The sequence below is a fragment of the Chelonoidis abingdonii genome, chromosome 1 (assembly GCF_003597395.2).
Source record: "Chelonoidis abingdonii isolate Lonesome George chromosome 1, CheloAbing_2.0, whole genome shotgun sequence".
Classification (NCBI taxonomy): Eukaryota; Metazoa; Chordata; order Testudines; family Testudinidae; genus Chelonoidis; species Chelonoidis abingdonii.
In genome coordinates this window covers 179,372,356-179,399,285 of record NC_133769.1, presented here as the reverse complement: position 1 = coordinate 179,399,285, position 26,930 = coordinate 179,372,356, and the positions used below count along the sequence as shown (strand labels likewise).

The following is a 26,930-nucleotide window of genomic DNA, read 5'->3' as shown; positions in this document are numbered from 1 at the left end:
ATGTGCCCGATGCCCCCGCCACCCCTATTTCTACCTTCCATTTAGCACAGAGGTTTTCAATCTGTGGGGAGCACCCTCCTAGGGGAGCACACCCCACAGTTTGAAAACTGTCACCTCCTGCCAGGAATGGGTAGATCATTAGTTGGTGAGAGCTGCCTGGCCTACTTGGGCCCTTGGCTCTTTGCACTGTGGGAGCCGGGGTGCTGGCTGGCTGGCTGCCCAGCAGTCCTCCCTGCCCTGCTCCCCAAGCCAGGCCGCTTTTGCACAGCCATGCACTCCCCAGGCAGAGCGGGCAGCACAGCTTAGAGTTGCACCCCTGATGCGCTCTTGCCTCTCCCCAAAAGGATTCCGGCGCTGGTGGGAGAGGGGCCCCTGGAGCTGGCCCCTGCCTGCAAAGCCTGGCGGCTGTGAGTGGCTCCCCAAGGCGCTGGCTCGCCACTGCCCTGGTGCTCTTGGCTCTATGGCTGCTCCTTATGACAGAAAAGCAGTTCAAGTTAAGGACTTCCAATTCTTCAGCTAAAATTAATCCTTTAAGCAAAAAAATATGTGCGAGTGATTTATTCTGTGGAAAGTTACAGCATTTAAACTGGAAACTATTTCACATTTGAAAATAATTGGCTATTTAAACAGAAATCATTATTGCAATGTTTTAAATAAAAGCTGTAGATGATTACAGTCGTTAATAAGTATTGATAAAATATAAGTGCCTTGTTTTTTCGACTCAAAGGACCAATGATGAGCTACTAATGTGAAGTTCTACAGTGAGAATTAAGCTTGTCCTCAAGCGAATTACTATTTCTTGTTTAATTGCTGGGTATAAGTCACAGAAGCTGACTCATCCTCAGAAGTAATCCATGGAGCAGTTACACGACCCCCCCCGCCACACCTTTAAATTGTGCCTCCCCCCCACTGAAAACACTGCCTTTGCGAGACACTCTATAGGAAGACAAACGATTAGTACAGTAGCAGTGGTGGAGTACTCAGTACCAGTCTCAGGATTCCTTGCCAAGACAAAGCGTGGCTCATCACTGTGAAGCATGCTCTCAAAGTAACATTAATGGACTAGCTTCCCTTTTCTTTAGTTCAGCTCAGCAGCCTCCCCTACCCATTGATGGGTTCATTCTGACAGCTCCTAATAAGCTAAACTTTATGGGGCAGTCTCCTGAGAGCTCCTGGCCGCTAATTAATGCACTAATGAAGAGCCTGGCTTTCTTGTTTGCTCGACAGCTCCCAGGTCAATTAATCTGCCAGGGCCAGGCTTGCAAAAGGGACTCCTGGAGACTGCTGTGGTGGTATCTCCCTCCACCTTTCTTCCCCTCCCACATTCATTGCTGTCAAAACCCAAGCAAAAGGGGGAATTTACAGAGGAGGAGCTCAATCACCCCATGTGCCTGCTTCAAGATTAGTTATGAAAAAACAGACAGGCACAGACAGGAGTCCAGGAGGTGGGAGGGGGAATGGGAAGGGCAAGAGAGGACGATAAAAATCAATCCACGAAAGTAGATGCTGCTGCACTTCTATTAGAAGCTAATGGCCCACACGTATTACACAGTCTCCATGTCCAATCCAGTGGTGAAAGGGGGCATGTGGCTGTCAGAAGGCAAAGAACGCCGTTAATTGTTTTCAATTTCAATGACCCCTGTACACAGGACATAAAGAGCAATTGTGCTTCCTAGTCCATTTTGTTATGCAAGGTCACTGTGGCAAGAGGAATAGGATGGATTGATAGCAAAGAGTTTTCTACCACCGGCATCTAGATACCAGTAGAGTCAAATGAAAGCCACGGGCATCAGGCAGTCCGAGCATAGTGGTGTGAGGGGAGGGTGCAGGAGGGCATAGATCACTTGAGCTCATGTTTGCTGGGACCAGATAAGAAGAAGATGTGTAGATAAGAAGAAGGGGAAGTCATTGGCCATCTCTGCAAACCAACCCCCTTCTTAAACAAGCTCCTGGTTAACGCTGTGGCCTTTGCCAGCCTTCCTACTATTCAGAGTTGCTAGCCTGGATGTCCCCACAGGATGCATTAATGCACTCACGTGCCCCGGGGCAGACCAAAATTCCCAGTGGCCCCCATTTCTTCCCTTTGGATGAAGGGGCTCTTACCCTGGCTGCTGTGCAGGCTCAGAACTTCCCTTCCTAGGAGGAGAGCAGAGGGCCTTTCTCCCTGTGTGTGCACACGCACTTGAGCAACTAGGGACAGGAGTGCTAGTAGGATTGCTATGACCCACAGCCCTGATTTGTATGGATCTGTAGCACAAAACACTTCCTGATACTCAAGTCCTCAGTATTCTCAAAACCAAAGGACCTCATCCTTCAGCCGCAGAGGAGAAAGATAAGTGTGTTAATGCACATGAGGACTGCGGCAATTTAATGCCACCACAAGACTACTGATAACCTTCTTGCCAAGAGTCACATTCAGATGTCCTAGACTGTACAAACCGCAACACAGCCACTCATTGCATACTGCACTGACAGAGACCACCCGCTGCCCTTGTCTGATCCCACAGACATGTCGCATCTGCATGCTGCTTGGAAATGTCGCACTCTGAATTAACAGTTCCCTTTGCCAAAAACTTGGCAGAAAGAGGCACAGTTTGAAAAAGCAATGGGAATGGAGAGTAATCTCCTTGCATCTACTAGCCCTGCCCTCAAGTTCCACCTTGCCTGTCCCAAATCTCCTCTCTCATCCAGAAGTATATCCACCTCTCTCTTCTGCTCCTGAAAGCAGGAGGTTGGGTCTTGATAAATTTCACCTTCAAAGCCGCATGAAGAAGAGGGATCGGAATGGGGTAGGGCTCCATTCATCTCGTCTCCTCAGCAATACCTCAGCCTGCACTGAATGCCATGGAACTGCAGGAGGGTCACTGGGGTTCACAAGGAACCTTAAGACTCCTCTCTCCCACTCAAGCCAGAGAGATGCAAGTGTGACAAAGAACTACAGTGCCTGGGCTCTGTAGGGCTGACTCTGCCCTGAATGATCACTTGCTGGCCAGCCTGGCAGTGCTGTCAGAGGGGATCAGTCATCACCTCCTTCTGGTTGGAAAGGGGCAGAGGCACTGGAAGTGAGTGCATAAAGGAGATGATGGAGTGGAGCAGGGAGAGAACACCTTAAGGGACCTGCCTTTGGGACAGAGAGAACACACGTTTCAATAGCAGAAGAGAGCCAGTGACAAGAGTGAAGTTCCACAGGAAGGGCACAGGTGAAGAGAAATCCCCATGTGCACAGTCAGGGCTTGTTTCATGTTCAGATAGAGCTTTGAAGTTGGCAGAAGCGCTGCATGCTGTCTTCGGGGAAGGAGCTGGCCTGAGTTGTCTTGTTTTATTGTTCTTTCCCAACCATTGTACAGTGGGCTCATGCCACCGGAAAACAAAGGGAGCCTTGAGAACTGTGAGGAAATGAGTGGAGTGTTTGCCATCATTGGCAACACAGCAATTGCCATAGTGAATTCACCCAGTGGATCTGTCCTGTCTCTGACAGGAGCCAGAACCAGACTGATTTGAACTCTGGTCTGCAGTGACAGGCCAGTGCTGAGACTGCATTACATTATAGGACCTCCTCTTCTCGGAGAGGGATATTTAGTGTCTTAACCTGCTCACTTGACTTGCTTATATGCCAATTGGAAGAGAGTGCATGCATGGGAGTGCAACCCTCCTGTTGCTTTAGATCTCAGAACAAGATTTCCTGTGCTGTGTCACTGCACTGATCCAGCCCAGCCCAGTGAAAGTAGCACAATATCCTGAGTCTCTCACAATAGGCCTGTAGAAGCAGGCAGGCCATACAGATGAGTTAATGAAAGTTTCCACTCTACCTGGCAATGCACCCTAGAGCAGCGTTTCTCAAACTGGGGTCTGCAAGGGCACTCCAGGGGCTCCATGGGCCCCACTGATCAACTCCTCTCCTTCCCTCTTTCAACTCCTCCCCCTCCCTCCCAGCACCCTCTGCACACCCTTCCCCGGTATGCAGGAGGTGCTGGGATGGAGGGGAGGAGGTGTGCTCGGGGGACAGGGCGAAGAGGTGGGGAAGAGGAGGGGCAGGCGGATTGGAGCGGGAAGAGGTGGGGTGAGGGGCTCTGGGGGAAGGGGTGGAATGGGGGCAGGGTCTAAGCGGGGAAGCTTGGGGGTCCACAAAAAAATTTAAATAAAAATGGGGGTCCTCGGGTTGCTAAAAAGTTTGAGAACTGCTGCTCTATAGTGCAGGTGTGCCAGTCAAGCTGGAGAGCCCTCAGCCTAAGCAGAATTAGTAACATCGGGTGGTACAAGCCGTTTAATACTGTTGCTGCCACTGACAACCCCTCAGCCACAAACAGAAGACTAGCATCACACTCTTCTATTAGTGATAACAACTTGCTCCACATACTCTCACACACAGAGCCAGCACGCCGTCTCCCATACGGCCCACCTCTCTCACAGCCAACACATCTGTACTACTGCCCCTCTCTTGAGGGCAGCCATACCAAACCAATACCTGGCCTCCTTGTCGCTGTGGGTCTTCATGCAAAGGGCGGTGCCCATGCTGCCATGGATAGCTAACTCTGGGCCCAATTTCACAACCTGTCTGTATTCAGGCCTCTCCTCCAGACCTCTGTTAATGCTGCCAATTATCTGCACCCACTCACCTGAACTTGCCCTCAAGAGCTGCCTGCATTGTTTCTGAAGCATTGCTAGTTCCTTCCAAAGAGTGAGATGTGGGTTAGTGTTTAAAGGCATTGGGCTCACCTCAGTAGATAGCTCAGCGTGTTACCTCTTGGCCACTTCAGACAGTTGCTTACCAATCATGTGACATACATTGCACTGAAACATTCTGTAATGAAGCTGAGATACGCTCAGATAACCATGCTGCCATTTGTACAACCGTCCACGAAAATCAATTATTCCTGCAACATAAAGTCAGGGAAGCACCAAGAAAGCTGGAATAAGAACTGGACTATCAAGCTAAAGTAAGAGAAAACGGTACCTTCTGACCACAGTAGAGTACCACATGGATGCGTGCACTCTGCTTTCATTATTTAAATACATTGGCTGCTGCAAGCCACACTGAAGAGGTCTGGGAAGCGACAACTGCACAAAGCGATAACCTCCCTCATCTTAGCTCTTGTGAGGAAGCTGGGCTGGGCATGGACACTAGCTGGTTTGGCACCATCCCAGGAACATTCAGAGCACTGCAGATTTAGTAGCTGGCATTCTTACCTCTGCCAGCAACAAATCAGTTCCTCAGTGTGCTGTTGGTAGGATCATCTTTAGGATAAGACATACATCCCTATCTCCCCAATGAAACAAAAAGTGAGATCCTGACCTCCTTTGGTCATTAAAGATATCACAGTCCCTTTATAAGCTGACTTTCCTACTCCTACTAATCACCCACATTAGACAGAACTCCAGGGCTGTCTTCCTGAATTTTCAGGATTACAGCATTCTTCACTTCATGGCCAACATTTCTGGAGTGATTCCATGCATCGCTAAACAGCATCCGTTACACCTTTATATCCTTTATCTACTGACTCACATATTAACTGTTTAGAAAGTGTTTTGAAACTGCGCTGAATGGTAAAATTAAGGGCATTTGTCAGTGGTTTAGCATTGCTGACACTTGGCTTCTAAGAACTGAGCTGAGATCACTTTTAGTCACTAGTGGACTAGCTGGCTTGGATCTGAACTGATGACATGGAGATTAATTTCAATGTCACATTATTAAACTTTTGAGCCATCCTGGTTTTGCACTTCAAGTTTGTTTCCACTAGGCCAGTGGTCCACAATCAGGGGTTCCTGTGCCCCTGGGAGTATGCAGTGATCTTTCAGTGGGTATATCAACTCATCAAGGTATTTCCTAGTTTTACAACAGGCTACATAAAAGGCACTAGCGAAGTCAGTACAAACTAAAATGTCATACAGACAAAATGAGAAAGGGAGCAATTTTTCAGTAACAGCTGCTGTGGCACTTTTGTATTTTTATGTCTGACTTTGTAAACAAGTCATTTTTAAGTGAGGTGAAACTTAGCGGTAGGCAAGATAAATCAGCCTCCTGAAAGGGGTACAATAGTCCGGAAAGGTTGAGACGCATTGTACTAGGCCAAGCAGCTCTGCTGTAAAAAAGCTGTTCCTTCATACATGACCTGATGGTAGCGAGCCATCCACAGCCACATCTCAAAGTGGAGAAACTGTCTGACATTGCCACATGCTTATGAATGGTTAACACTGCAGCCACACACAAGTTATCTGAGTCTGCCAAGACCTGAGCAGCAGCCAGATCCAAACAGCACATTGCCTAGCATTTAGCTGTATTGCCTCAGATGTACTCTGCTGATCTCTTGCCTTTCTATAGCACCTCACCTCAACACACTTGAGGGACTTATTTATATATTGATCACAACTCCCATTACTGGAGTTACTTTTGGGGAGGAATGCAGCCACCATTTGTTTAGGACACAAAATGATAAATAGGATTTATTTATTTTTAAATTTAAGGTCAGTTGGACAAATACAGAGCTGGAATGTTGTGATGTCAGAAAACTAAAGTTCAAGATTAATGCACAAGCCGAAGGATCTTGGAAATACATACTAGCCAGATTCGCACACGACTCATACATAAGACTTTAGTAAAAAGTGGCATTATATTAAAAAAGAGGATGGTATCCTGTTGAATTTAGGTAAACAGAATTATTTACTTGAGTTAGAATTTGTTCAGGGCACTGTGACTGATGCCCTCTCTCCTGTACATAAGTAGCCAGAGCTCTGTTTTACTGTTACCTGAAAGCCAGAAGCACCTCAGCAGTGCAGGTCTCACTAGCAGCAGGGCGAGACATTGGTTAAGAACTGACTGAAGGAAGAGGGCTACCTACTGAATCACGAGCCCCACCTGGGGTTTCTCTGGAGATCATCCAGCCAAAGAACCAGCAAGACCTGATCCTATTTAGCTGGTAAGAGCGAAGAGAACCACAACACAAACAATTGTGGCTTCAGGCAGCGGTTAAGGAGGCAGCTTGTGTCTTGGAGGCTGCCTGAGGCACAGAAATGAAATGTATAAGAGAATGTAAGGTGACACCGGGAGCTCAGCAAGAGGAAATGGGAGAGAAGGGACACGCCCACCTTCCCTTTATTTCCCTATGGCCATAAACCCACAAACATTACATAATGCTCGTTAGACCAGACTTACGACTTGCCTGGGGATGTTTGCCAAGCAGCGTTCTGGCCTCATTTAGGAGATGGGGTGTGGCACAGATCACAGGCACACATCTCATATGCCCTATTAATGCACCATTAGTAAGGAGGTGGTGGTTCCATCATGCAAGGCCTCTAGCTGCCCTTTAAATCTCCCCTGTGCGTGCTGTGACGCGGGTTTCTCGTCCCAGATGGCATTACTAGGGATTCGTGCTCACACAGCTGCATTACAGAGAGGTGTGTTACTTCAAGGAGTATCTCCAATCAAACTTGCTTCCCAGGAAAATGAACTAAGAAGATAAGAGTCCCCATCCTGACCTCTGGAGCACCCCTGACAATAAGACACTTACTACAAGGCAGGATAACAGTATGGGAGTCAAGACAAAAAAGGAAGGAATTACTTGCAAGCAGAGAGAGGGATAGTGGAGATGAGGGCAAAGGCACTGCAAAAGCAGACTCTCATACTGCAGAGTGTCTGCTGACTCTTCCATGGATAGCCACATGCGAGTCGGGGAGGAAGGAGGGAAAAACCCCCACAAGAGCAAGGCATCTGGCTGTAAAGGAGTCTAGGGCAGAGGGTGAATGAGTGGAAAAAAAATTTCCAGCGCAAGAAGAACCTGGGCCATGATTTTCAGAAGTGACTAGTGATTTTGAGTGGCCAAGATGAATGAGCCTGATTTTCAGAGGACAAGTGCCCAGCACTTTCTGAAAATCAGGCTGCTTTTTGACAAGGTAAAGCTGACACCCCAAAACTGAAGTATTCCAAAGCAATCATCACTTCTGAAAACCTTGACCCTGCTCTCTAGCAGAGCTTAGCTATAGATGTAACATGTAACCGGAAAAAGCTACAGCACATCACTCACTGAGAAGCGCATGTAGACAAGTCTTGGTGGGTGCGTATACATAACATTAATAATGTCTGACAGCATGACTATGATTAGTACAACAATAGCCAGGATCAGGGCCCCACTGCGCTAGAGTAAGATACGAGATGCAACAGGTGGGAACAAACAAACAGAGGGAGGAAGAGTAACAGTGAGAGGAAGGCCGGGTTACATGCACTGACAGTATGTAAAACATGCAGTTCTGAGGTGTTTTTTCTTATACATGTAAAGAGACAGTAATGTTAGTAGTACTTGCTGGCAGCCATAGCTGTACCATCACATAGTTGTTAAAGGAGTTTAGAGCTAGGAGGTTCTTTTTTCTGCCCTTTGGGGAAGGAAAGAGGGCAGAATTTGAGTCCTGTCACTTTCATGAGTTCTAATCCTCCAGGACATTGACCATCAAGGCTCTTACCTGGCCGCAGGACTCGGATCTCTAGTAGGTTGGAGGTTCTGTCTGCCAGTCGTGTCCAACTGCTGTTGTAGTTCTTCCGCCACAACTCGGCCACACACTGGTACTTGCCGGCCTCAGTGTCACTGGCCCGGCTGATGCTGAGGCGCACGTTGTTGCTGGACTCTGCTTTTTCAATGGCAGTGCGGGTCCGGAAGCCCATGTACCTGTCTCCCCACTGGACCCCACCATCCCGAGTGAAGGTGACCAGGTCATGAAATTCTGAGCTGCCCGCTGGCTGGAAGCGCCATGTCACAGACACTGGGACCCAGGACGGATAGTGCGGCTTGATGATACACTGGAGGTCAAATGATTCATTGTAGGTCACTCCTGGGGTTCGGGATATGGCTGTGACAGCAAAACCAGCCTCTGCAGAAAGAGAGAGAAATGAGTGAGACTGAAGAGAGTTTGGACAACTCTGTCAAATGAGGCTTCCCACAATGCTGTGAATGAGAAATGGCTAGAGCTGTGGTTTTCCAATTACACTCCCTGGAAAGCTACTGGTGCTTCTTGTTTCCCCTTACTAAGTTACCTTAAAAGCACCTAAAACACTTCAAATACAGTACTAGCTCCGCAGGAACTTTCCATGTAAGCCACTGCTGCAGTGCGACAGGAATAGTATTTCATTTCCAACAGGAGGGGAGGTGGTTCCTGCAGCCCTGAATGGGAGGGGAGGTGTCTGTGAGAACCTCTCTTCTAACACATGGTCCACTTGCATACCAAGCAGCACACAGCTGTGGCCCATGTGACATCCTCATGGCCATACAGATAGTAAATATATTGTGTAGCTGTGGCCCACATAACACACAGAGAAGTTGCATATGCGGCCCACAATGGTAAATAGGTTGAGAACCACTGGTCCACACTATCAAAGTACTAGAGAAGAACTGGAACACGGTGCAAATAGGGAGGAAGCTGGTAATCACAGAGAACCTTCACAACAGCCAGACCTAAACTGCAGAAACTGGATGAAAGTTTGACCACTAATCTCACAGCATTCAGAGCTTGATTCAATACCCACTTCTTGGCCCAGATTTTCCTGCAATAGTAAAATTTTGTATTCATAATTTTCTCCCTGCCCCCAAATCCAAGCCTACCTCCTGGTGGCACTGAAGGGGTAATGGGAGGGGAAAGAAGGGACAGCTTGTTGGCATTTATACTCTTGAGTGGTGCCCATTGCTCTAGTATTTGAGCACCAATATAAAAACCCTGGATAGAGAACCCTTGAGTTAGAGTGAGGACTCTCTAGTTTTAGTCGTCATGTGACTCAGTCACCTAAGCAGTGACTCTCATTGTCTCTCAATTACAGCTATATTTGTATAAAATGTATAATTTACATACCCATCCACACACTATAATATACATATTTTCTGGATTACATTTTATAGAGTTTTTTTGTTTTGCTTCAGGGTGTTTTAAAACTAACACAACATTAAGGTGTGAGGACAATATATTCTTAATTAACTGTCGTAAATTCAAAATTTAGAAATTTTATGAAGCCCTCAGTGTAGCTCTGATGATGCAGTTCCATGCATGGATCCAACAGAAGCAGAAATATCTGATATGTGAGAATAGATTATCAGCCTACTAAATTCTGTAAATTACTGCCAAAGAGAACTCTTCATTGCTTCAAATGCAATATCAAGACAGGTTACAAACCCATGGAAAACTGGCCAGGCAGCAAAAGGAGGGAATAGTCCTCATATTCAGACTACTCAGGAGATGGTACCTTCTGACCTTTGGGTTAAACAGACATTAATTAACAATAGTAGGCAGATGGGACATTAATTGCAGTGAGCAGATTAAATTCCACATGCCAGCCTTGCCACAGAGCAGCCACTGAGATCTCTGCACACTTATAGCAACTGGGCTCAGGAATCCTAATAATCTAAAGACGTCACCATGGCAGGGTTCCGGGTCATGTAATTACTGCAAAAACAGGTCAGTCTTTGGGATTAAAGCTTTCAGAAATGTGTTTAACGATTATCCAGGAGAAGAGGAAGAGGCCCAGTGAGCTGCCCGCATTGCAAAGCGTGGCAGCCACCCTACCCAGGGAAGCACATATCAGGCCCAGTCCAGAGCATAGCCAAGGCGTCAGACCCTAGTGCCAGAGACTGAAGGTAGAAAGCTGGTTTAATTTTTACAAGGTCATCTGGTCTTGTAAAATAAGACTTGGTCTGTATTTAAAAATTAAATGGACCAAGCTTGGTCTCTAAGGGCTGTGAAAAAACGTTGTGAGCCATAGTTAGATTGGCCTAGCCCCCAGAATAGATGCAGCTACATTGAGAGAAGAATTTTGCCGTTGGCTCAGCTATCACCTTTCGGAGAGGTGGCAGAAAACCCCTTCCGTTGATGTAGGAAGTGTCTACACTACAACAGCACAGCTGCACTGCTGTCGCGGCTGCTGTAGCAGCTGTAGTGCAGACATGCTCCTTTGCCCAGACTAAGGGTATTACGAAAGGATTTCTCGACTGCCATGCAGGAACCAGATCTGCATTCTCAGACTCTCAACTCTCATGTGCACATTACATCCAAGTTAACAAGCAAACAGCTTTCTTTTACAGCAACCAATTGCCCTGACAAAATACAAAAAGTGGGGATGGGGACGTGGGGCTTCCTTCAATGCCATGTTTTCTCCCCTCATCAGTTCCTGATCCAATGAATGAGCCCAGGGCTCAGTAGAAAGCAATACGCTTGATTTGTTCACTGACTTAGGATCAAGGAACTATGACCCTTGCTAAGCAGAGAGGAGACTTTTTTAGTAACTGGGGGAAGACTGCCCCTGCCACAGTCTCTCTCTCTCAGTAGATTTTGTGAAAGCTTTTCCCCTCTCCCCCACATTGATCTACCAAGAACACCTCAAAAGTGGCCTGCAGCACACATGCTATTTCAAGCTCTGGGACTTCTCACAGTTTTCCCTGTGGCCCCTTAGCTCTGACATGCAGCATTCCTTATTATTCCAGCTCTAGGAGCACCCTTAACACAACTCTGCCCATGTACACATCATCAGAGGACAGCTATTCCCCAATGGCTTGCAGGGGCCAAGATCCCTAGCACTCTCCAAAGTGGCAGGACCCTCATGTGTTCAGAGGCTTTTAGTCTCTGGCTGTAGTAATAAAAAACACTACCCTCTTTAGCACATCCCATTTGAGTATCACAAAGCACTTCACAAATATTAAGAGGGGGAAAAAAATCAGACTTAGCAAAAGGATGTCGGACATTTTCTCCTTCAAATTTTATTGGGCTGTAGTAGCACCTCTTGGTTATATAAATGGGAACTAGTTATGATCTGTCAATCTGAGATTTCTCTGGAAGAGGGAACTGCAGTGGAAGGTCAATTTATTAATTTTTAAATTGCATTTTCTGGAACTACTGGGAAGTTTTAAACAGCTAACTTTCAACAAGTAGAATGAATTAAAGAACGTGACACTCACATTTTAGATCTAGGTCATTCCAATTACCATCTTGCTAACCTCCCCCTGCATCCCACTCTCCCTACTCTTCAATTCTGGCATGAAATTAGCTGCCAGCTTCACCAGACTACACAAAATACAAATTAAGATCTTCAGCTGATTCTCAGCTATGCTGATTTACACCAGCTGAGAAACTGACCTTAATGCTTTATTACCCAAGATTCTTGCCAGCTTGTATAAGATCGAAAGCAATGATTTCTAGCTCTAGACAGAATAACTCTTAAGAACAGGTCAAAACTGAAGGGGAGGAGGGAAAAGCAAGATGCTAATCAAAATGTGATATGATTTTAAAGGTCTTTCTTAATACAGTATTGCACTGGAAAGCTGCGAATCCATCCCAACTTTCCAATCACAACATACAGCAATTGTTTATAGCCCTGGCATTTTTCAGGTTATCAGACTTTCAAGAACAGTCACTAGTTCTTCAGACCTGCAGGGCATTTTTGGCACTGGTCTGGCACTTAGTATAGCAAGATGTAGACAATACCAGTGAGAGTCTACATCCATGCAGTTGCCAAAATACTCTCGGTGTGTTTTTTACTCTATTCAACACTCAGAGGGATTAGTTGTGAGAACAGGGCACAAGCAATCAGGACTTCTGGGTTCTAGTCCTACTTGGCTAATAGATTCAACTGTGTGGCCTTGGGCCAGTTGCTGAGGGCCTGATTTTCAGATGTGCGAAGGGCAGCTCCTGCCAACATCTGATGGAGTTGTAGGTGCTCAGAATTTCTGAGAGTCAGGCTCACAGTCTCCCTGCACTTCACCTTCCTCATCTGGAGAATAGAGATAATATTTACCTAGTCCACAAAGAAGTCAGGAGGCTTAATGTTCACAAAGTGTTACAGAAGTGCCAAGTGCCATTAACCAGCCTATTTCCCACTCTGTCTCTCTAATGCCACACGCTGGAGTTCCTGGGTAATGTGATGTGCTGCACTCCTAGTGCGAAGCTGTCTACAGGTACATTGATTCCCACTCAGAAACAAGCTTCCCCCACCAGAAGCATGCCCCTCCCTCTAACTCTTAGCTCTGCAGCCACACAGCACAAGCCAGCAATGCCTGTGACCACCTCCTGACTCACTGTAATCAAAACCCCATGAGGGTGAGGTGCTGGAAAGCATTGCATAGACACCACAGTGTCACTGGTACTCACCCAGAGCAGTGATGGATATGGGCATGCTAGCGTGCCGCTCCCCAATCATCTGCCACTCCCCATCTTGCATCCGTGTCCACTCAGTCACACAGCACTCATAGTGGCCCTCATCTGCCTTGACACTGTTGAAGATCTCCAGGGTGAAGGAGCCAGGCCGCACCTGCTCCATCTGGATGCCCCCATAGCTGCTACGTTCTGAGTAAGAGGGACCCGGCTGCAGCGTGCCGTCTCGATCCAGCCGCACAACATCACTGCGCCTGTTCTGCTTGTCCACAAGTTGCCAGGTGACGGAGAGATGGCTTTGGGGCCCAAATCCTGAGCGCACACTGCAGCCAAAGCGCAGGCTCTCCCCCTCTAGGACATTGCTGGCATTGTTGGTCATCTCCACGGAGATGCTGGTCTCTAAAGAGACAGAAAAGAAACATGTGCACATGGAAGAGATGATTATACTCATCCCTTTGCCAATATTCAAGAAAGGTAGAGACTTGGGAAGGAGTTCTTCCAAACTTAGGTGCATGAAACCACACACACATTGGATCTGCGTGTGGCTAACCTGTGTGTGCAAATATTCAAAGCATGCACATGGGCAGTGACTTGCTATTGAGGGACTTGTGTGCCTAAGCTAGAGGAGGGCCAAACTTTGAAGATCTGTCCCATTATTGCCTGTGACAAGTCACAACGTCTTCTGATCACAGGTCCAGGACAAGACCGTAGAAGAGGAATATGCTGAAAGCACAGGTGTTACTACTGGTACTGTAACTCCTGTTCTGCCAAAAGGCTTCCAATCCATTGATTTACAACAATCACAGAATTCTGATCATCATCTTGCCATTTCCAGTTCCTACCCAGTTTTCACAGCTGTTCTCTCACAAACTACTAGAGCTCATTATCAATGCTTTATGCCATCAGAAAAGTGGGATCCTGAAGTTTCAAGAGATATAAAGAGGTATGGCTTGATTTTCACAGGTGCCAAGTGCTGGTACGCCCACTGCTTTTTGTGGGAGTTGCAGATGCTTAGCACCTTTGAAAAAAACATTAAGTCCTGTTAGTTTGCTTCTAGCACTGGTGGTTATGAAATCTCACACATGTAATCTGTTACAGTTCTAGTCTAGAAGTGCTACTTTTTAGGCATCAATCCAATCCAGGACTTCTGGCTAGTGTAATTTTTAATCCCAAATGAATGAGAGTCTATGCTAAGAAAGTAAAGGACTACAATTGACCTTTACTTCAGGACAAATGGCTTCAGAACAAGCTGCATCTCACTACATGGTTAATAAATGGGAGGTAAAAATTACACAAAAGCCTTTTTCAGCTACTCCTTTGTTTGCTCAATATATATTGTTGGGTTAACTTTGATGATACTTGCATGGCTTGTCAAAGTTATCTGAGTTGGAGAGAAAGAGCAAGACAAAGGAAATGAAAGAATCAGAGGGCTAGCTCTTCTTGCCCTGTCTTTTCTGTATTTATTATCACATCCCCTCCAATACACACCAGGCATTCAAACAGGGTCAGACAAGAATGTTTTCACTAAGCTGGCTGAGTGAAGCATCCAGTGACAGAGTTGGATCTTTGTGCTAAAGAGCGAATGGTGGCTTGGGAAGTATGCAGTTGTTTCTGCTTCTTGGCCCAGGGCACATCCCCTCCGATCTGAGGAGCTGATGGGATCTCCTGCAAGAGCACCAAAGCAGGGGCATCTGAGCAGCAGGCACAAACATATCTCCAGTGGCTGGGCTGCTTCCTGGATGAACTGGGAGCTGGTTTAGGAGCAACAGAACTCCCAATTCAGCCTTTTAAGATGGGGCAACACCTTAAAGTTCCCATATTCCTGCTGGGAGATGGGAAGAGCGGGAGAATAAAGACAAGGTTTCCAGTAAAGATCCCAAACTCCCTTCTCTGCTATCAAAGAAAGAACTACAACCTGGGGCAAACACCAAGGCAAGGGCCAATTTTTCCATCCTAAGAACCTGAGTAGTGGATACCTCCCTCCCCAGCCTTTGAAGTTCTTTCTAGCTGGGTTTCTAAGCCTCACCAAACAAACCTTCACTGTGCATGAACTTCTCCGGTTGAGGTCCCACCCCAAGTGACCAAAGCTAAGTTTCTCAGGCAGTCTGCTTTGCATGGGAGGGCACACAGAGACAGCACCATGCAGGAGCATGCCAATCTCTACTTACTGAGGGGCAAGACCATGATGGGCGTGTTCTTCGGCCGCTTGCTCTCCTTATCAATGAAGTCCCCTGTCACCGTCTTCTCCCGCTCCGTCACCCGGCAGTTGTATTTGCCGCTGTCCTCCAGGCGGAGGCGGTAGATCTTTAGAACAAAGACATTGTCGCTCTCCTTGGCTACCTTGAGCTGCCCCAGCGCCTCGCGCTGGGCAAAGTCACTGTTGAGGACAGGCACGGCGTTGGGCCCCAGGCTGGCTATCAGGGAGCTGTTGAAGGCCCACGAGATGGAGAAGTAGCGTTCTGGGACGTTCTGTGCCTCCAAGATACACCGGAACTCCACAGGCTCACCCACTGTGTATGTCCGCTTCTCTGTATCCAACCGGACACTGAACTCCTTATCTGGAGACAGACAGACCAACGCGCAGCAGTGTCACTGCAGCAATGCACCTTTGGAGGGGACCCTCACCCAAGAGCCAGACTGGTTGGCAGGACACTTCCATGCTTCATTTTAACCCACTTCTCGGCCCCCCACCCCCACACCTCCATGTACACTGCTTTCATGCCCCTGCATCCCTCCCTGTTACCTCTGCCATTAACACACCGTCAACACAGTACTTAAGCAGAGGTGTACAGAGCATGCAATTGCTGCCTGGGAGAACACAGTTCATCTCACTCTCAGGAGAAGAAGCAGCCAGCTGCTTGGTGTGCAAAAGCTGCAAACACAGTCAAACCAGGAACAGGGGAGAGGAGGAATAGCTCATTTCTTCTCAGCGTTTTTATATCAGAAGTACTGTTATGGTCAGAAGAATGACTCCAAAATATACATTCTCAATTACCCTGACCTCTTATATAAAACTGTACAGACACCCCTTTGAAGTGAGTACTAGTTCTGTTTTTCAGAAACTGGGATCAGAGCAGGGGAGAGGGGGTTAGGACACGGGAGGGGGTGCAGGGTTCGGCTGACACTTATGTCAGGCAGCTGCCGGAAGCAGCAGGATGTCCCCTCTCCAGCTCCTACGCAGAGGTGCGGCCAGACGGCTCTGCGTGCTACTCCATCTGCCAGCACTATCCCCACAGCCCCCATTGGCCACAGTTCCCGGCCAATGGGAGATGGAGAGCTGACACTTGGGGTGGGTCCAGCACGCATAGCCCCCTGGCTGCCCCTACACCTACGAGCTGGAGAGGGGACATGCTGCTGTTTCCGGGAGCTGTACAGGGCCGGGGCAGGCAGGGAGCCTGCCGTAGCCCCTCTGTGCCACCAACCAGACTTTTAACGGCCCAGTCAGCAGTCCTGACCAGAGCCACGAGGGTCTCTCTTCAATTGGACGTTCCGGTCGAAAACCAAACACCTATAACACTAGCTATTCTATAACTGAGAAATCCTGCAGAAGGGAACACTGGTGCAGAGACCAAGCCTCACTAGTGAGAGGAGTGCACTCCCAGGGAGGGGGAGGTCTCTGGACACTTCAAGGACACAGGCCGAAGAGATTAGCCACTTGCAGTAGGAAATGTAGCATGATAGGAGGCCTGTTTTTGGAGGCCTCTGTTTGCCAGAAGCTGGAAACGGGTAACAGGGAATGGAACACTATTACAGCACATCTATTGACATCCGCCCTTTCTACCAGCAACAAAGCTGTTCAGTGGCAGGACATTCTCAAGAGGGTCACCAGGTCAACTGAGGTTCCTCCCAGGAAACTGTTAACGAGATCACCTCAGATGATTAAACACACTGCAACAAAGCACAGGGAGAGACTGGATTTTGAGGTAGCCAAGGCCCACAACATCCATGGCTTTCTCCTGCCTAATGTTAAGAATGACTCTAGCAAGAGGGCTTTCATGACTTTCCTAAGGAGACTCTTCTGTAGCCAAACCAAACTTGCCTGAGAGCAGCACACACAAGCAGCAAGGCAAGGAAGGCTGAGCTAGTCGTCCCCTGGCCTGCTCAATAGTGAGAAGTCTCTTGTAAGTGGAACTCTCACATATTCCCTGCTCTCTCCCTTATTGCAGCACCCACTGCTCCTCCTGATACCTGTCCAAGAGAAAGAAAACCCTGCAGATACCAACCAGTAGCTTGAATGTTGACGGTGGTGCCCTCGGAGCGCTTGCGGGTCATGGCGTACCAGGACTTGTCAGGGTCCTGGATCCACTCCGCTGCCTCGCAATAGAACTCGCCCTGGTCCGATGGCTGGAGGTTGTAGACGGTGAGCTTGGAAGTGGTCTCTCCCACCTTGTCTAGGCGGACATCGCCGGTGGCCTGCCTCTGCGCGTAGGTGCTGCCCGCCCGCAGGACAAAGTCGCGGCTCAGGGAGATCACCTCCACTGGAGGCTCGCCCACTTTCTGGCGGTACCAGGAGATGGAGAGGTGACTGTGTTGAGCTGTACTCTTAGACACCTCGCATTTCAGCTCCAGAGAATCGCGCTCCACTTTGTTTAGTGTCTGTGGAACTGAGGTCACCCGCAAGGAGTCTGGAATAACTGCAATAAAGAGAATGAAGAGAGGGAGGAGATGAGAAAAAACAAATCTTTAGCGGTAGCAGCATTAAGAAACCTCTGAGCCAAGGGAGCGACTAAAGGCTGGATTCTTTAAAGGAGCACTGGGAAGAAGGTTTCTATTTACAGTTCCAGTGGACTCAGACATTAGAGATGCAAAGCCCTATTAGGCCACACCTAGTCCTCCCCAGAGCCCTCAGCCCATGCAGATTGTTACCGACAGCATATTTTCTGGTGCTTCGTTTAGTCTACTGCTAAATGCCCCCAAGCTACCATACAGGGGGGCCTTCTATCACATCCCTTGGGTTACTGTCGCGTAGCTTAATAGAACCTACTTACTTTCGAGGGCACTTATCAGATGCAGCCTACGTTGTCCTCTCAATTCCATGCCTTCACTCTTTGTCATACACCACACATACATACATACATACATAATCACTCCCACCTCTCAAAATATTTATACGTCATTGCTAGGGCCTTTGCCCCCTGTAAGTCATTGTTTGGCCAAGTAGACATATATAAGATCTTTCAATTTTCCCTCTTAAAAAAAGTCAAGAGACAATTCTTCTCTCCGTTATTTACGTCTGTCCACATTTTAACTCCCTCAGCAAAATGGCGTAACTGCATTTAGAGGACGCTGGCTCCTCTGAGGGCAGCAGTGCAACCACACAATAGTCAATTGCTTGTGTCCTCCTTGGACAGACAGACGTCAGGGAATTGGCAATAAGGCTGTTAGACACATGTCAAGTTGATTTAGCAAATGGACAGGAAATAAATGCCATGTATCCCGTTAAGAAATAGGAGTCATTTCCCCACTGTTTATTTCTACAACAAAGATTAGCCATGAAAGGGAAACACAGGGAGAACCAGGGAGAGGGAAAGATAATTAACAAAACAGGCAAAGAGTCCAACTTGAGAGAGAAAAATCTGTTTGCACAGAACCCACATCTTCTGGGTACTTAACAGAATTTCTCCCACACCTCCCCTTGCCCTCCTTTCCCTTTATGCCGAAGGCATGGGTTGGGGATGGAGATGGGAGGAGACCACTGGATTTGAAGGGGCACCAGTGCCAACCCCAAAAGCATAAAAACATGCAGGGCAATGCAGGGGTACTGTATTAGTACTTACATCTACTTTTGAATTCATTTTTTAGAAACAGACTATTTCAAGTTGACAAGATCCTGTTTTAAAAAGGGAAAAGTTTCTAGACTGTCTACAAAAGCAAAGTATCAAAGACGAACAAAGGCAGAGTGGTAACAGAGTTATCTGCTGGAGCCTACAGATCGGCAGCACCAATGACTCTGCTGCTGCTCATAGCTTTCATAAGTACCAGTAGAATGAAATCAACATGGTCCCGGCCAGTTCTACAGCCGATACTGTGAGTTGCAACCAGTCAGACACTGAAATTATTTGTGGATGAGGACTCAAATAATGAGAAAAGGGAGGGATTAGCAAGGATGTGGAGAAAGTGAGGGAGAGAGAACTTCTCCTGTCCAGCAGGGAGAGGGGAGGTGCTTCCACAGTCATCAACTATTTACTAGCCAGAGACTTATGAAAATAGAGTCCCCAAAAGCATGGACAGTACCGTGATAGAAATCCCTTTCTTACCAGGTCACTCCCCGGGATATCAGCAGCAATGCTGACCTTCTTCCCCCATCCTCCCATTATTTTGTCACACATTGCCCACTAGGTAGCAGGTGTCCAACAGATTTTTCAAGTCCCAGGTGTCTGAGAGTGAATTAGTCGGTTTCCCCTTGCCTTTGCCTTTAAGCTCAGCAATGGCCATGATAGGCAGCAACTAACTTATTCACCACGCTTTCCTGATGAGATTTAAATTTCTCATTTAAAATCCATCTGAATAAGTTTCCAGAGCAGCTCAGTTCCTTGTCCCCGCCCTGCAGTCCTGGGGCTCTCTTGTAACTGTTTTATATTATTAAATAAAATTAAATCTGATTGTCATCTTGCTCAAGTCTCCTTCCTGCTCTGCTGCCTCAAAGGAGGATAGCTTTGCTACACTGGCCTCCATGGGATACAGATCAAGAAGTGGAAATGGTTTGGAGAAAAAAGCACAGGACACTTCTCCACTACTGTGACCACTGCAGTACCTCATGACATCACTTTCCCGAGTCCTTCTTTTACCTAGGTATTTCCATATTTATAGCACATCCATCACTGAGCTTCGAGGGCTCTGCATACCCCCCATTACGACATTCTTGAGTCCCCATACAACTTTGCCAATGCACCTCAAACCTGACCGGCTAAATACACTACTATTCCACTCCCTGCCTACGAGGGCTTGTCTACACTTACGATGCAGCTGCTTAGAGAAGACACTACTGCCGCTGATGCAATCAGTGTAACCCTCACCTGCCCGCAAAGCAGTAGCTATGTTGATGGGAGAGGCCCTCCCGTTCACACAGCGCTGTCTACATGTTGCTTAGGGGTGGGGATTTTCCACATTCCTAAGCGACGTGCTTATACTGACAAATTTGTAGCGTGGACCATGGCTTGGTGAAAGCCACTGAAAGTCCTAACACACAGGAGTCGCTCAATCCGTGAAGTGAGCCAGATTACACTCAGTTAGGGTGCATGGGCTGGGCCTATAAAGTTTGGGTCATGCTCTCCCCATACACTACACCAGATCGCCCTCTGAAAAAAACAAACAGGTGGTGTGTAAAAAAAGACAGATGCTAAACTTTTATGTTAGTAACTACACTTGAAGCTACTGTTGCACTCAACATCAGTGAGAAAAGGACAATACAAGGCACTTCTAGGACCATGGGCGTCCTTTGTTTATTAAGCCAGAACAGCAATGGACCTGATTCCAACATGAATGCTGCAGTGAGGAACAGTGGTGAGGGAATAAAGGCAGGACACAGCGACAAGGCAGCTGGGCAGCATATTAAGGGGAGCAGGGAGAATACAAGACCAGGTGGCTGGGCAGCATGCCCAGGAGAGAAAGGCAGTAGAAAATCATGTGCACGGGGGGAGGACAAGGACCAGGCAAGAGAGGAAAGAGGGGCTGGGCAGCAGAGAAGTGTGTACAAAGGAGCATGGACAAAGAGATTAATCAAACTGATTGAGATCTCCTACTGTCATTCTGGAGCCAAAAGATGCTTGGAATTGCTAGAGTTGACAGTGTCAATTTTTTTTATTGGAAAAAAAAAGCAAGACAGCTAAAAATACAGGGCTCCCTAATATTTTCCATGCCATTAGTTAACATCAGGGGGTATATAAACCACGGAGAGGAAGGGAGATGGTCCCTGAGGCACTCTCAAAGACACGGTCCATATTATGGAAAAGTTTGAAAACCAGTGTAATAATACTAGCTGCCACGAGGTGGTGTCAAGATTTCTGCAAGAATTGTGTAGGCAAGAGATTCTGGTAAAGCCCCTCTGCCCGACTTTAAAGATGAGGAGTGCTGCCGAGACAAATGCTTTAGCTTCTCTTGCATTTGGATAAAAATATCCATCTCTTCCCAATAAATCTGGAAACAAACTTCATTCACAAAAGCGTCTAAACACTCCACAGAAGTGTAAATATTAGCCCTCTGTGGGATAAAACATTAACCCTATTTCACAGCTAGGAGACTGAGCTATGAGAGGTTAAGAGACTAGTTTAAGGTCTCACAACAAGTTAGTTGCAGAACTGGGATTACGTACGATTTCCTGACTCCACTGTCTGTGCTTAAATCACAAGACCATGGCATCTCTCGGGTATTAATCTCAGAAGGGAAGAATAACATGTACTTTGCTACCAACCCCAAATGCAGCAGCGCCCCTCATCCCATGCTGAGACATGGGCTCAGTACTGATAGAGCTATGGCCACCAGAATGGCCATTCTTCCACATTTTCTCTCGTGACTCCACAAAAGATAAGTCATCTACAAAAGGAGATGTGACCATGTGATCTGCACACCAGAGGGAAACCGGGAATTCACCAACATTTTGCGGATTTAGGCAAATCAATAAACCTCAACTTCTCCCTCTGTAAAATGAGGATAATGCAACTCTAGAAGTAGTGTGGGTTGGTGGACAAGACACTGGACTTGGATGCAGGTCAGAGGCAGAACCAGGTATCGAACCCATATTTCCTGTGGGCAGGACCGGCACCAGGGTTTCTCGCACCCTAGGCGCACAGCCATTTCGCTGCCCCCCGCGCTGATCCCGCTGCTCTGGTGAAGCTGCCGCAGGCATTCCTGCAGAGGGTCCGTTGGTTTGTGGCTCCAGTGCAGCTGCCGCAGGCATGCCTGCGGGAGGTCCACCTGAGCCGCGGGAGCAGCCAACCGTCCGCAGGCATGACTGCGGCAGCTCCACTGGAGCCGCGGACCAACGGACCCTCCACAGGCATGCCTGCGGCAGGTCAACCGGAGCCGCCTGCCGCCCCCCGGCAAAATGCCACCCCCCCAATAATCCTGGTGCCCTAGGTGATTGCCTAGGCTGCCTAAATGGTAGCGCCGGCCCTGCCTGTGGGTGACTGCGGGCAACTCCCTTCACCTCTCTGCAATTCCATTTTCCCTCCAGGGCAGGGACCTTCTCCTTACTGTGTGCATGCAGTGCCTAGCTCACTGGGGGCCTGATCTCAGTTGGGGGTCTATGGGTGCTACTGTAATACAAATAAACTGACAACCACCATCACCTCCTGTCTTCTGCAACATAATTACTTAACCTTTTTACTAAATTTCAAGACCTTTGACAAACAAAGTGTAAAAGTGGTATGTACTCTAGGACACTATCCCAGATCCACGGCTGCATATTCCATATAGCATGGATGGGTCTGAGTTAGCCAAGTGCTAAGCAAGGACTATTTAGCCAAAACATAACCCTTCTTCCCTACTCCTTGAAAACCACTCTCTGCCTGAGGAATACTAGGGAATTAACGTGAGTTCAGTTCCCATCTGGCCCATTACATCCTGCTGCCCCACAGCAATCCCATCTCAGATTTACTAACCTCCTCTCTGAACTCTCAGCAAGACACAACCAAGCTGTTCAAGATGAACTGTAATCCGAACACCAATTTAGAGGGCCCAGTCATAGGCTGAGTCACCTTATTAACCGCAGCACAATACAACTTGCACAAAGATTTAACATTTAGTTCTTAGCCCCCGAAAACTGCTCACCCTTCTGTGACCACCAGAGATGTCCCACAGTGCAACACTCTGTGATGTCACGGATATCAGAAGAGTTTGCAATAGTATGAGAATAATTGGAAGGACACTATTCCTGGGGGCATTCTGTGCAGAAATCCGTGCTTACCTCTCCTCTTAAGCTAGCTTTACAGTTTGCCTTAATGGACTTCAGCAGCCCTCACCACTCTAAAATGAGAGCCATGAGGGATGATGTAGCTGCCTTATAATGGCAGAGAGGTTCAGAGGAGACAGGGCTCTGGCATTTGAAGTACCTCAAAGTAAGCAGCAGACATCAGACGCAGCTGCCTGCTCCTGCCATTCTCAGACACAATCCATACATCCATGGTATTGATTTCAATTCTACACAGTTGTCATAAACAGATAGTTAAGGTTAATGTCTCTTTTACCTGTAAAGGGTTAAGAAGCTCAGTAAGCCTGGCTGACACCTGACCAGAGGACCATTAGGGGGACAAGATACTTTCAAATCTTGGTGGAGGGAAGTCTTTTGTTTGTGCTCTTTGTTTTGGGGGTTGTTTGCTCTTGGGACTAAGAGGGACCAGACGTCAATCCAGGCTCTCCAAATCTTTCTGAATCAGTCTCTCATGTTTCAAACTTGTAAGTAATAGCCAGGCAAGGCGGGTTAGTCTTATTTTTGTTTTCTCAACCTGTATTGTAAATGTTTCTTTTTGCTGGAAGGATTTTACCTCTGTTTGCTGTAACTTTGAACCTAAGGCTAGAGGGGGGTCCCTCTGGTCTATAGAAATCTGATTACCCTGTAAAGCATTTTCCATCCTGATTTTACAGAGAGATAATTTTTACCTTTTCTTTCTTTAATTAAAAGCTTTCTTTTTAAGAACCTGATTGATTTTTCCTTGTTTTAAGATCCAAGGGGATTGGATCTGACTCACCAGGGATTGGTGGGGAAAGGAGAGGGATGGTTAATTTTCCTTGGTTTTAAGATCTAAGGGGTTTGGATCTGTGTTCACCAGGGAATTGGTGAAGTCCCTCAAGGCAACCCAGGGAGGGGAAAGTTTTGGGGGGACAGAAAGTGTTACAGAGACACTAAAATTCTGGATGGTGGCAGTGTACCAGATCTAAGCTAGTAATTAAGCTTAGAAGTGTCCATGCAGGTCCTCACATCTGTACCCTAAAGCTCAGAGTGGGGAAGGAACCTTGACAACAGTATCCAAAGACTTGTGTACATGTAGGAGGGACAGTGAGGAGAGAAAGATACCTAGGTTAGCACTGTAATCCTCTCAGCCCTTGTTTCTGGTAATTAGTTGTTTGCGTCAATCTATACCAGCTACAGCACAGCAGACAAAACTACTGCTCCCCCTCCCTAATCAATCAAAAGACATACGCACTGCCTACAGCAGTGGGGAAAACACAGCTGCTTACTTGGAGAATGCGATAAACTCCCTAGAGGTCCCCACTGAGAGTGGACAAGATTGAGCAGAACATTCTACAGGGACATGCACCTAGACTGATTTTTGTTTGTTTGTTTTTAAAAGTACGGCCCAACTAAAAAAAGATGGAACAGGAAAAGCTGGGCAGTTAAAAGAAAGCATTGTTCCTATTTCTGATGCACTAAAGTAAAACTGTCTTCATATGAAACATGAGTCCCAACTTAGCTTACGCTTCAGAACCTCATAATCCAGGGAAGGGCAAACTATGGCCCATGGGCTGGATCTGGCCCGTCAGGGCTCTCGATACAGCCTGTGGGATTGCCAGCCCGTGGCACAGGGAGGGCTAAGGCAGGCTCCCTGCCTGCCCTAGCCCTGCGCCGCTCCCGGAAGCGGCAGGCACCACGTCCCTGCGGCCTGGGGGAGGGGGGGAAACAGAGGGATCCATGCACTGCTCTTGCCTCCAGGCACTGCCCCCCGCAGCTACCATTGGCCGGGAATGAGGAGCCGCAGGCGAGGGTAGCACACAGCGGAGCCGCATACCCTACCCTACCCCCTGGAGGACATGCTGACCACTTCCAGGAGCGGCATGGGGCCAGGGCAGGCAGGGAGCCTGCCTTAGCTCTGCTGCACGCCGCTGCCATCCTGGAGCCACTCAAGATAAGCGGAGCCAGGCCGGAGCCCACACCCCAACCCTCTGCTCTGAGCCCGCTAATCCTCTGCCTTGAGGCCCCTGCCACATTCCTCCCTGCACTCCTGCCCTGAGCCCCCTCCTGCGTTCTGTGCCCCAACCACCTGCCTTGAGCCCCCTGCTGCACCCTGCACCTCTCCTGCACCTTAACCCATTGCCCTGAGCCCCTTCCTGCACACCATATCCCCTCCCACACCCCAACCCCTGCCCTGCATACAATTTCCCTACCTAGATATGGCCTTTAGGCCAAAAAGTTTGCCCACCCCTGCCATAATCCTCCTTCCTCAATCTGGTCTTCCAGAGTCTGGAAACACAGAAAAAACCCTAACATAGCAGAATATGGTAGGATTATACAACGTAAGAATTGTCACACCAAAACCACCGATTGTGCATTGAACTGACTACCCAACCTCCTCATTGTACCAAAGCAGACCACCAGGCCATCAAGCCTAGTATTCTCTAACAGCATTGACACTGGACACTAGTTTTATTTTTAAACCCCTCACTTCTCTACAATGCTATTCCACGGGATATAGGAGGGAGAATTTCTCCCCAATATGGCAATCAGCTTAATACCTGAATACAGACACATTTCATTTTATCATAGCTACCACATTATATATTGTGAATATTGTGTATTTCCCTACACACATGCAAACCTAACTTTAGAGTTAGGCTATTGAGACAATTAACCCTCAAGTAGATTAAATAACTACACAAGAATCATATGGAACCCCTAAGCATGAAAAACTTGTATTGACCTGTTAAGGGACATAAATATTCTATTAGCCTAATATTCATGATTCAGTGAATAATAACGACATGTGAAAATTTATCTTGCAGGTCCCAAGAGCCCTAACTTTGATGAGCAAATACATTTAGGAACTCTTTCAGTACATACATCACTAACATATGTGTAAGTTGGACTACATAACATAGTATTAATGATATAAATGCAGAGTCATAAGTATGTCTTGTGGGAGACTTAAGATTATTGAAGTGTTCAAGGTGAATCATCATTAACTGAACGCATAAATAACAGAATATCTGTGTAAATTACTTTAATTAAGTGATCATTTTGATCCTTTGGCCCTTAGGTTGCCAAAGAAATGAATATATCCCTTATGCATAAACTAAAGAACTATCAGCTTAAAAAAACTAACTGTGCAAGTTTTCTGTCTAGGATTTCCTTTTTCTAATAAATAAGGAACCCTGAAAAGCGGAAGTCTAGTTGGCACAGGGAAACATACACGCTTGGTGCACAGTTTTCTCTACAGCGATCAGTTCCCCTGTGCTGTGCAGCAGAGGCTTGCTGGATTGACATTCCGTACCCATGCCCTTTGGAGGTATGCAGCAGCAAGGCTGCCCTTCAGCACGCTGGCCTCCAAAGGCCAGAAGAACAGCAGCTCTACATCTCACATGCCTCCCAAAGTGCACAAGAGATGTGGGGTCACGTGCGGGGGTGGGGGTTGAAGAAGTCAACAGAGGGCTGGGTGGTACAGGGCTCAGGGCAGGGGCATGGGGTTGCGTGGGGGTACAGGGCTCAGGGCAGAGGGCTGGGTGTGTGGGTGGGGGATCAGAGCTCAGGACAGAGGACTGGGTGACTGCCCCACCAGAACTCCCCCACTCCTTGTGCCGACTACCCCCTCCTGGGACCCCATCCCCTATCTAAGCCTCCCTGCCCCTTGTCCCCTGACTGCCCCAACTCTTATCCACACCCCCGCACCCAGACAGAACTCCCTAGACTCCCATGCCTATCTACTCATTCACCGCAGCCTGACAGGACCCCCAGAACTCTGGACCCATACAACCCGCCCCCCTGCTCCCTGCCTGCCCCAATCCCTCTCCACACCCCTACCTCCTGACAGAACCCCCAGAACTCCCAACTCATCCAACCCCCCCAGCTCCTTGTCCCCTGACCACCCCCTCCAGAGACCCCCCCACCC

General features: G+C 47.7%; 1 protein-coding gene across 2 annotated transcripts in view; it reads right to left on the bottom strand.

Moving 5' to 3' along the window:
• IGSF3 (immunoglobulin superfamily member 3) overlaps positions 1–26,930 on the bottom strand; it is a 159,466-nt gene that overhangs the window by 35,452 nt on the left and 97,084 nt on the right. For both annotated transcript variants that reach the window (XM_032804829.2, XM_032804830.2), the window contains exons 3-6: positions 17,337–17,747; positions 15,282–15,671; positions 13,111–13,512; positions 8,452–8,856 (exon numbers count right to left, since the gene is read on the bottom strand). In XM_032804829.2, the coding sequence (XP_032660720.1) occupies positions 8,452–8,856; positions 13,111–13,512; positions 15,282–15,671; positions 17,337–17,747 (1,608 nt within the window). The remainder of the gene's footprint in view (positions 1–8,451; positions 8,857–13,110; positions 13,513–15,281; positions 15,672–17,336; positions 17,748–26,930) is intronic.